Source organism: Oncorhynchus kisutch, linkage group LG22 (genome assembly GCF_002021735.2).
Source record: "Oncorhynchus kisutch isolate 150728-3 linkage group LG22, Okis_V2, whole genome shotgun sequence".
In the NCBI taxonomy this organism is placed as follows: Eukaryota; Metazoa; Chordata; class Actinopteri; order Salmoniformes; family Salmonidae; genus Oncorhynchus; species Oncorhynchus kisutch.
In genome coordinates this window covers 19,113,206-19,125,327 of record NC_034195.2, presented here as the reverse complement: position 1 = coordinate 19,125,327, position 12,122 = coordinate 19,113,206, and the positions used below count along the sequence as shown (strand labels likewise).

Genomic DNA, 12,122 nt, shown 5'->3' with positions numbered 1-12,122 from the left:
AATTGTGACAAAGAAAAATACTTTGTCCACTTATAAGAATTTGTTAGGTTCTTATTTGCATAAAATTGACAAAGATCAGTCTCAAAATTAATCTGTAGCGTTTATTCCCGAGAGCGCTGCCCATAATCACATGTACATTAGTTTACATATCACACATAACGTCATGTCTTACGAAAATGTCCCTCCTCCTCCTCCTGGATCATGACAAAGCTGCTTTTCAATGAAATTCCAACACATACACATTGCTTATCTTCTGCTACCATATGTTACACAATCTACTGCACTCCCAACGGTTTTTCCCCTCCCTGGTTGGGGACCAGACATCCTTCCTGTTGTTAGTTTCACTGTGGTCACGAGTTGTCTGTTGACCCTTCCTCTTGGCCTATGTACCAACATATTCTTTAACAGACAACAGCCCACTCTGTGAATTATAAGTCTATGCCAAATGTATACATTATTTAGTCATTATTGATAAAAAAAAATCCTTCAACAACCTAGTACCTGCAAGTGTAACACACATACTGTCTGTCTTTCTGTGAGTTGATTACCTTGAATGAATTAGATTCATAAAAGCTTTCTAATTTGTCCCAACAGTACAGCAATCAGTGAATGAAAGGACATGTCAAAGTCAGCTTGGACACAAAACAATATACAATTCATCTTGATTATTTTTCATAAAGAAGTTACTGTAACTGCCACACCGTTTCTTTCTCCCTGCAGGTAAGTGGTTCAACTACGGCATCATCTTCCTGGTGTTGATCCTGGACCTGAACATGTGGAAGAACCAGATCTTCTACAAGCCCTACGAGTATGGCCAGTACGTTGGTCCAGGGGAGAAGATCTTCACCGTGGAGGAGCCCCACACGCTGGGTGACTTCAACCGCAGCACGCTCACCTACAAGTGGCGCTCCAGCAACGTAGATCCGCTGACCAACCGTTCGTATGTCCATCGGGACATGTTCCTGCACAGCCGCTACGTGGGCGCCAGCCTGGACATCAAGTGCCTGGCCTTCATCCCCAGCCTGGCTGCCTTTGTCCTCTTTGGCTTCTTCATCTGGCTGCTGGGACGTTTCCAGGACAGCGAGACCTTCCCGGAGAGCCAGGTGGACAAGACGTACGAGAGGATTAAGAGGAAGTCTCCGTCGGAGTATAGTAAGGACATGGGGGTCACGCCAGAGGAGGTGCACATCTCTATGAGCGAGACGCTCAAACGTTCCGGAACCCCCATGCTGCTGTCAGTGGACGGGCACTTGGCTCCGCACACCGCCAGCTCCACCAACTCCATCTCGCCTGTTTCCATGGAGACCCAGGAGACGCACCCCAGCATAGTCATTGACAGCGCGGAGACGGGAGAACCAGCGGTTTCCTTTGAAGTCAGTAAACTGTCACCGCCCTGACCTTACTGCCCTTAGGGGAAATACTGCCACTGTCTGCTGCTGACAGACACATAGCCTGAAGGGAGGGCACGAGACCAGAGAATAGAGACTAAGACCAAACTGAAAGACAATTTCAGTCCAGATCTTTTCAGTCTGGGTGGATATTGAACACAACACTGATTGAGTGTTCCTACAGCAGAGGATGTAGCTACACTGGCCTCTTGGGTTCTTCTGGACTATTTGGTTTTGCGACCAGTCTTTTTGTAAGACCGTGTTTTTAAGATCTCTAAGGTGACACCAACACAATGACAAACAGGTTATTTTTAACCTCCCTCACTGCAAAGTCATATTGTCAACATGGTGCTATCGCTTGATTTGACGTTTTTCTAATAGCACGGTGTATTTTCTTATCGTGACGCATTTTGGTGCCTATGTGGGAGAACTACTTCTACAGTCGATCGTGACCTCGGGACTATAAGGCTCTATCGGCGCAAAGAATAGTTCTGAGATATTGAGCATGAAAGTTTTCACATTCCAGATCTCAGAACTGTTTTGTAGTTGAATTCTTCATTCATAACCTATTAAGGTCCTCACCTTAAAGGTACCTAAATTGCAGAGTACCAAAATCCTAAGACATTTGTAAATCTTTTTTTTTTTTTTTGGGGGGTGCAAACGCAGATAGAACCTTATGGTTCTGAGATGTCAATCTGGCTTCAGCCATAAGATTCTATCTGCCACAGAATGTTGCAATTATTTTAATTTCAAAAGAAAAGTACAATCATGTAAGGATTAAATAAAGAGAATACCCTTCTTTCCAATCACATCATCAAATATATGAATTAATGTTCATCACACATCTGATAAACTGATAGTTCACTAAAATGCCAAATACAATATATCCTAATAGCATCATTGGTCTGGATGAGTAAACGGACATATTTTTCTGGTCTCTGACACCCAAAGTCAGTAAACTACTTCCTAGTTATCAATCAAATGTGTTACTGTACGTTAGTAATTTTGGTAAAATACTCCTTCCATGGAGGTTTTTCGTATTGATATAGAACAAAATATAGACTGCAATGCCTCTCCAATGGGCCTTAAACATGGTCTAAGGCTCCTGTGTTTATTTTTATTTATTTTTTACCATAAAGGGCTTAAGTGATGGCCATTCTTCTGTAAAAGTGATGAAAAAAATCTGTCATTGCAAAAGAGGACCAGAACCTATGATATCAATAATCGGGGACTATAAGGTTCTATCTGCAAAATGTATGGTTTTGAGATAATAAGTATTTTTCAAGTCCCAGATTTCAAGACTGTTTTGTGATGTCTTCCTCTTTCATGACTCAAAAAGTATATCACCTTACTAACAATAGTTTTTGATTGACAACCCAGTCTTGTGTGATTGGATTGCAGATAGTACCTTACAGCGCCAAGTTCAAAGGTGTTTGCGCAGATAAAACCTTCAGATATTCTTTCCATGGTGAATGGACTTTTTCACAATTCAGACATATTTTACATGCGAAGGACCTAAAGTGCAACTCTTTTGTGAATAATTAATTTAAAACCTTATAGTCCCAAGGTCTCGCGATGCATGACACCCAATTGTCATGGCTAGTTTATTGTAATACTGCAGTTTTACAGCTGAAGAGGTGGCCTTGATATCCCACATCCACTAAAGGACCCACGTCCAAAATACAGTATTATAGCTTACAGTCTATAGCTGCAGCAAAACAAATGATGTCTGATAGTATGTGTCTGTCTTGTTCATTTTCAGTGTTTCACTTGACTACGTTTACCTTTTCAGACTTCATGACTGATTTATCAATTCATTTGTCATCCTTGATAATTCTCACATATCCCATCTTCATGCGTTTATTTTCTTGTAGTCAGAGAAATGACTGGATTGCTAAGCCTCATGATGATGATGATGATGATAATAATGCTATCATGATGACCTATTTATTTTCTGGATGTAAGATAGCTCCTAGGCATCATCTATTTTCAAATAACAAACAAAAGTCACCTCATGGTCGCTTATCTATCTGGTAATTATACTCAAACAAATGCAAATTAATGAAAGGTCATTTGCCCTTGGCCTGGTAAATGTGCTTTTGTTATACAAGGGGGGAGAAGTTCACCAAATCTAACTGCTGCACCTAATTGCTGCACCCATATCATATACCCCAGCAGTATACTGTATGTACCACAATTACGACCCTGGTTCAAAGCCAGTATTGGGGTCATGGTTTGGTTTGAGAAGGACACATGGAGACCTATTTACTTACAGCTGACAAGCAAAAGATAGTGGGAGATTTTCTGAGTTGTGAAAGTTGTTATATCACATACGTTAGGTGTGTGACTACTGTATACCAATGCTCTGTTATTGAAGTGTTTTCTAACAATGCCTTTGTGTGTGTGTGTGTGTGTGTGTGTGTGTGTGTGTGTGTGTGTGTGTGTGTGTGTGTGTGTGTGTGTGTGTGTGTGTGTGTGTGTGTGTGTGTGTGTGTGTGTGTGTGTGTGTCAGAGAGGGTGAGGATGGCCAATTCTGTGAAGAGGTCAATGTAGTCAACATAAGTGGTGTATGACCCTTGGTTCAGTGATCCCCCTCTACACTTTACAGATCAAAGTCCTCCATTACAGCTCAACTTATTTCATTTTGGAGATATGGCTGTGCAACAGGCAACATATTGCTAAGTGTGTGGGGCAATGGCTAAATGAGTGTGTTTATCTCACTTTAAGTAATCTAGTGATATATTTGTAATGTATTGTGCTTCGGGTGAAACTGAATGTTCCCCCTGCTGTTATACATGGTATTGTATTGCATAACTGACAGATAGTTTGCATCCTTGTGTGTGTGATTGTGTGTTTTTTAATAAAGAAAGGATATCTCTTTTTAACATGTTGGCTACAATAAATGTCCGTTGAATAATGCTATCAATAAAATGAATACATTTTGCTACAGGCTAGTGTGACGTGCCCTTAATTATACTTTGTGGGGTTGACAAAGTATGTCCATGTGAGATGCACTACATGACCAAAAGTGCTTGTCGAACATTTCATTCCAAAATCATGGGCATTAATATGGAGTTGGTCCCCCCTTTGCTGCTATAACAGCCCCCAGTCTTCTGGGAAGGCTTTCCACTAGATGTTGGAACATTTTTGTGGAGACTTGCTTCCATTCAGCCACAAGAGCATTAGTGAGGTCGGGCACTGATGTTGGGCGATTAGGCCTGGATCGCAGTCGGCGTTCCAATTCATCCCAAAGGTGTTAGATGGGGTTGAAGTCAAGTTCTTCCACACTGATCTCGCCAAAGAGCTCTAGAGTTCCTCTGTGGAGATGGGAGAACCTTCCAGAAGGACAACCGTCTCTGCAGCACTCCACCAATTAGGCATTTATGGTAAAGTGGCCAGACGGAAGCCACTCCTCAGTAAAAGGTGCATGAAGGCCCACTTGGAGTTTGCCAAAAGTCACCTAAAGACTCTCAGACCATGAGAAACAAGATTCTCTAGTCTGATGAAGCCAAGATTGAACTCTTTGGCCTGAATGTCAAGTGACACGTCTGGAGGAAACCTGGCACCATCCCTACGGTGAAGCATGGTGGTGGCAGCGTCCAGAGCTTGAGAAGATCTGCAGAGAAGAATGGGAGAAACTCCCCAAATACAGGTGTGCCAAGCTTGTAGCGTCATACCCAAGAAGACTCAATACTGTAATTGCTGCCAAAGGTGCTTCAACAAAGTACTGAGTAAAGGGTCTGAATACTTGTGTAAATTTCATATTAAAACTATTTAAACCATTTTAGAATAAGGCTGTAAAGGAACAAAATGTGGAAAAAGTTAAGGGATCTGAATACTTTCCAAAGGCATTGTATAGTGTAGAATGAGGTTGTGTATCTGTTACAATGCTGAAACTAGTTTACATTTTACATACAGTAGTGTAGATATAATGCATAGTGACACTGCTGCCATGCAACTCCTCAGGTCAACTCCATGCAGGTGCTGACCCAATTACATGTAATATGTAAGATATGAGTTAATATATTAGTATTAGTACTGTATCTACACAAGGTATGATGAGAGATACTGTAATGGTAGTATCTACACAGACATACATTTAACACAGCCCTGTGCATGACATTAGGTCTAGATGTGCCTTTTTCTCGCTAAGGACAGGTTTAATTCTACATGAGTACATGTATTATTGTATAGTTTCCAAAGATACAGACAATGTCAAACCTTGGGGGTGACTGAGGTGTATCATAATGCATCTAAAAGGCAAACTGGGCAGTCAAACCATCAACAAGGCACTCTACAGTGTAGGTCGTTGGATAAGGGAAACTGCTAGAGGGCTAGGTCTTACGCTGAAGCCTTTCCCAGTCTGCCACTGCGGTGAGAAAGGAGACATTGATTTTTCAGAGTATGCAGTAAGTGAAGGAACACAGTAATGTTTGGGGTAAGAAAAGTGGGACGTCTGTGCCCAAGTTGTGTACTCCCAAAATGAGATTGTTACTGCAATGGGTAAAGTAGGCCCTTCTGTAAATGATGAATAGTCACCGACTTTGCACGGAATTGCTGCTAACACATTTGTGTTCAACTTTAGGTGTGTTAACAGGGAGTCTCCTGTGAATCTATCAGTGGGAACCAGGGACAGTTTCTCCTGAGATTGACTGGCCTAAAGACAGTTTCAGTCTGTCAGCTATGTCTGCCGCTGTGGGTGATGTTATCCCTGCCTGATTCCTACTGTGCCTCAGATGCTTAACAGTGGGACGGGAGGCTCAGACTAGTCCCTGAGTAGCCAACATCCAGTCACTTGTTCGGAAAAGAGATTTACAGACAAAAAAAGTATTACACCGATTTATTTCTTCTTGCTTCCTTTTCTTTGAAACGGAGAGGCGGCAAGAGTTCATTTTTATCAGCTAGGCCTGAGGGATTTGTGTTAAGCAATGGTGGTGGCATACCGTGGAACGAATACCTTATACTTATGTAGCAGAGGTAGTTTCCCAGCTAGTATAGCTTTGAGCAATATTGGCACTACTGTAACTACTTAGTGACAACACCTGCTGGGAAAATCCAAAATGAGTGATTTCAGCTTTAGTGTACTCAACCATCTGCCAAATAGTCACATCCTTACAGTACATACTGTATATAATATCTAGTTAATGGAGGCTGGAGCCGGACATGTTAGTGCTAATTGGTGGATTTGCTACACATAGCAGAGTCAGCACTGTGTTGGATTTACATAAGAACAAATTTGCCAATGAATAATTAAAGAGTTGAGGTTGAGACTCTGCCGCTCCTTCTGACACACAGAGAATATTAACCAGGTCCCCTACAGAGAGGAGTCAAGCTACTTGTAGCATTCTACACTGTACGTCCTAGACCTATGAAATGGTTCAATAATGCCGGATGACTGACCTGCAATACATTACCCTTCGGATGCACTGAGAGTTGTCAATGTCAACTAACACGCATGTCGTAAACGAATGGTTTACAAAGGCTACAGTGTTTACAGATCTCCGTGTACAACTATTGCGCCTCTCCACTGCCTTAGTCCTCCTGCCTTTACCAAACCCAATGACATGAGTGTCCATTAATAATGAACACAGGACAGGCAGTAATGTGGCCACCCTGTGGGTGGAGACATCTGTTGCGGTGGGTTTAACCCCGCCATGGAAAATTGGACATTTAGGAACCAGCTGGACAACCACTCTGCCCCGCTGTGCTACTACCCCTGTGCCCCTGGCAAGGAGCCACCACCGGCTAGGAGTCACTGGACCAAAGCCTGCCAGATGGTGCCCTTGCCAATGTGCTACCAGCCCCTCCAGACAACCCATGCACACACACGTAGACGCACATATAGTGGCAAGAAAATGTATATGAACCCTTTGGAAATACCTGGATTTCTACATAAATTGGTCATCAAATTTGATCTGATCTTCATCTAGGTCACAACAATAGACAAACATAGTGTGGTTAAACTAATAACACACAGATTATTGTATTTGTCTTTTCTATATTGAATATATACAGTGCCTTGCGAAAGTATTCGGCCCCCTTGAACTTTGCGACCTTTTGACACATTTCAGGCTTCAAACATAAAGATATAAAACTGTATTTTTTTGTGAAGAATCAACAACAAGTGGGACACAATCATGAAGTGGAACGACATTTATTGGATATTTCAAACTTTTTTAACAAATCAAAAACTGATAAATTGGGCGTGCAAAATTATTCAGCCCCTTTACTTTCAGTGCAGCAAACTCTCTCCAGAAGTTCAGTGAGGAAATCTGAATGATCCAATGTTGACCTAAATGACTAATGATGATAAATACAATCCACCTGTGTGTAATCAAGTCTCCGTATAAATGCACCTGCACTGTGATAGTCTCAGAGGTCCGTTAAAAGCGCAGAGAGCATCATGAAGAACAAGGAACACACCAGGCAGGTCCGAGATACTGTTGTGAAGAAGTTTAAAGTCGGATTTGGATACAAAAAGATTTCCCAAGCTTTAAACATCCCAAGGAGCACTGTGCAAGCAATAATATTGAAATGGAAGGAGTATCAGACCACTGCAAATCTACCAAGACCTGGCCGTCCCTCTAAACTTTCAGCTCATACAAGGAGAAGACTGATCAGAGATGCAGCCAAGAGGCCCATGATCACTCTGGATGAACTGCAAAGATCTACAGCTGAGATGGGAGACTCTGTCCATAGGACAACAATCAGTCGTATATTGCACAAATCTGGCCTTTATGGAAGAGTGGCAAGAAGAAAGCCATTTCTTAAAGATATCCATAAAAAGTGTTGTTTAAAGTTTGCCACAAGCCACCTGGGAGACACACCAAACATGTGGAAGAAGGTGCTCTGGTCAGATGAAACCAAAATGGAACTTTCTGGCAACAATGCAAAACGTTATGTTTGGCGTAAAAGCAACACAGCTCATCACCCTGAACACACCATCCCCACTGTCAAACATGGTGGTGGCAGCATCATGGTTTGGGCCTGCTTTTCTTCAGCAGGGACAGGGAAGATGGTTAAAATTGATGGGAAGATGGATGGAGCCAAATACAGGACCATTCTGGAAGAAAACCTGATGGAGTCTGCAAAAGACCTGAGACTGGGATGGAGATTTGTCTTCCAACAAGACAATGATCCAAAACATAAAGCAAAATCTACAATGGAATGGTTCAAAAATAAACATATCCAGGTGTTAGAATGGCCAAGTCAAAGTCCAGACCTGAATCCAATCGAGAATCTGTGGAAAGAACTGAAAACTGCTGTTCACAAATGCTCTCCATCCAACCTCACTGAGCTCGAGCTGTTTTGCAAGGAGGAATGGGAAAAAATGTCAGTCTCTTGATGTGCAAAACTGATAGAGACATACCCCAAGCGACTTACAGCTGTAATCGCAGCAAAAGGTGGCGCTACAAAGTAATAACTTAAGGGGGCTGAATAATTTTTCACGCCCAATTTATCAGTTTTTGATTTGTTAAAAAAGTTTGAAATATCCAATAAATGTCGTTCCACTTCATGATTGTGTCCCACTTGTTGTTGATTCTTCACAAAAAAATACAGTCTTATATCTTTATGTTTTATGTTTTTCCCCTCGTCCTCCTGGTTTTGACCCTTGCCTGTCCTGAATCTGATCCCACCTGCCTGACCACTCTGCCTGAGCCTGCCCGACATCCTGTACCTTTGCCGCCACTCTGGATTATCGACCGCTGCTGGCTTTGACCTGTCGTTTGCCTGCCCCTGTTGCTGCAATAAACATTGTCACTTCAACACAGTCTGCACGGGGCGGCAGGGTAGCCTAGTGGTTAGAACATTGGACTAGTAAATGGAAGTTGGCAAGTTCAAATCCCCGAGCTGACAAGGTACAAATCTGCCGTTCTGCCCCTGAACAGGCAGTTAACCCACTGTTCCAAGGCCGTCATTGAAAATAAGAACGTGTTCTTAACTTCTTGGATATAAGGGGCGCTCTTTTAATCTATGGATTTTGTCACAAAAAGATGCTCGACTATGCATATAATTGACATCTTTGGAAAGAAAACACTCTGACGTTTCCAAAACTGCGAAGATATTATCTGTGAGTGCCACAGAACTGATGCTACAGGCGAAACCAAGATCAAACTTCAAACACGAAATGAGCAAACATTTTGAGGCAATGTTTTCCATTGTCTCCTTATATGGCTGTGAATGCGCCCTGAACAAGCATACACGTTCTGCTGTTTCCCTAAGGTGTCTGCAGCATTGTGACGTGTTTGTAGGCATATCATTGGAAGATTGGCCATAAGAGACTACATTTACCAGGTGTCCGCCCGGTGTCCTTTGTCGAAATTGGTGCGTAATTTTCAGCTGCACGCTTTCAGCCATGTGATTCAGAGGAGAGAGGAGACTTCCACGAACGATATATCATCGAAGAGATATGTGAAAAACACCTTGAGGATTGATTCTAAACAACGTCTACCATGTTTCAGTCGATATTATGGAGTTAATTTGGAAAAAAGTTTGGCGTTTTGATGACTGAATTTTCGTTTTTTTTTGGTAGCCAAACGTGACGAACCAAACGGAGCGATTTCTCCTACACAAAGAATCTTTCAGGAAAAACTGAACATTTGCTATCTAACTGAGAGTCTCCTCATTGAAAACATCCGAAGTTCTTCAAAGGTAAATGATTTTATTTGAATGCTTTTCTTGTTTTTGTGAAAATGTTGCCCGCTGAATGCTAACGCTAAATGCTACGCTAGCTATCAATACTGTTACACAAATGCTTGTTTTGCTATGGTTGAAAAGCATATTTTGAAAATCTGAGATGACAGTGTTGTTAACAAAAGGCTAAGCTTGAGAGCTAGCATATTTATTTCATTTCATTTGCGATTTTCATGAATAGTTAACGTTATGTTGCGTTATGGTAATGAGCTTGAGGCTGTATTCACGATCCCGGATCCGGGATGGCTAGAATTAACTGACTTGCCTAGTTAAATAAAGATAAAAAAATTAAACTTTGGTTTTACCTGAAACCTGATAAGTTCACATACTTTTCTTCCCACTGTATATGGGTGCTACACACACAAGTATACAGAAGGCTGTATTAATCTTTTGACATGTCAAAGGGGGAGAGAGAGAGAGGTGTTAATGTAAGTAGCTGCAGCTTGAGAAACTCAGGGAATTAGCTGGTTAGACAGAGGCTACTCCCACTGGAGGAATATATAGTCTCTTTAGGCACAACTCATTCCTCCCAGCCAGCCCGTAAATTGATATGCTAATTATATAAGGGGTTTTAAGTGGCGTACTCTGAATCATACAAGTGTTACCATTACCTCCGGAGATACAGGAAACACCCGGAACAATACAAATGAGATGTGTATTGAACAAATGAGAAATGAGAGCTCTCCATCAAATCCAGTACTGCGTGTGTATTAGCAGAGTTAAGAAAGTCCTAAACTTCAAACACCACTCAAAATCAGACCAATGTTGATGGTCCTTGATCCCGGGGTTGACTACTGAACTGCACTATATATTATTTGTAAGTGTTTTTATTGAGTTTTATTGCATAGATCTGGTTGTTTTGACCCACAGATTTGCAGATGGACTCTTTTAGGCTTGGCTAGCTAGCTGTCTAATAGTTTTTGTTTGAAAGCTGCATCTGAGCTTTTTTGTTTCACCTGACTGCTAGTTCCTGATCTTTTGAAAACAGTAATTATTTTTGAACATTTAACCCTTATTTAACTAAGCGAGTCAGTTAAGAACAAATTATTATTTACAATGACGGCCTACCCCAGCCAAACCCAGACAACACTGGGCCAATTGTGCACCGCCCTATGCAACTTCCAATCAGGCCTTAGACCGCTGTGCCACTCGGGAGACGTGGTCAATTGATGAGTCACCTGAAGTTTGAGAGGAATGTGAGATGCAGTAAAGGAATGCAGTGCTGAGGCAGAGGGCTCATAGGGAGGATGACTGGCTATTACACTGAGCTATGTGGGGTGAGCTTTCTGGCCCAGAGTTGCTGAGGCATCACCCAAGTGGGTGCTATACATTGTGAAGGAGAAGTCCAGTAGCTACACGACTCAGGCTGGTTCCCAGATTATCCCTCTACACGATCGTCAATAGAATCTTCCTCAACCATCTCCCTGACCACCTTCTGATCAAGCCATGAACTGCACCTCTCCATCTTTGGAGGATAAACTCAAAGACGGCCTCTATTGGTTGATCTAACTATAGCTAGGCTACGCATGATGGTGTATTGCTTATTAGTTTGATACGTTCGAAGCGCTTTGAAATTCTTATGAAAAGCGCAATAGAAATGTAATACATTATTATTATTACTAATCTTGAATCCAAGATGGCGTAGCAGTCAGACGTCTTTTGTCCTCGTCTTGTCGCGTCCCATGTGTATATCTTTTTTCTATGCAAATATATATTTTTTCTTTTTCTTTACCTCTTCAACATACTCTCCTGTAATCCGCCTCACCCAATGTGGTATAGATCAACTATTTTTTTTAAACTTTTGACCGGGAACCCCAACTGCAGCTAGCCAGCTAACTAGCTACTAGTCAGCTAGCCACTGCTAGCAATCATCAGGTACCTTTAGCCCAGACAACTCTCGCCGGTTTTTTATTTATTTTTATTTTACCTTTATTTAACTAGGCAAGTCAGTTAAGAACAAATTCTTATTTTCAATGACGGCCTAGGAACAGTGGGTTAACTGCCTGTTCACGGGCAGAACGACAGATTTGTACCTTGTCA

The 12,122-nt window shown here is 41.9% G+C and overlaps 1 protein-coding gene across 1 annotated transcript in view; it reads left to right on the top strand.

The window, feature by feature from the left end:
• Positions 1–4,338, top strand: part of tmem117 (transmembrane protein 117) — a 65,983-nt gene extending 61,645 nt beyond the window's left edge. Inside the window, exon 8 of the mRNA XM_020456762.2 lies at positions 721–4,338. Coding sequence (XP_020312351.1) covers positions 721–1,397 — 677 coding nt within the window. The 3' untranslated portion in view covers positions 1,398–4,338. The remainder of the gene's footprint in view (positions 1–720) is intronic.
• The last annotated feature ends 7,784 nt before the right edge of the window (positions 4,339–12,122 follow it).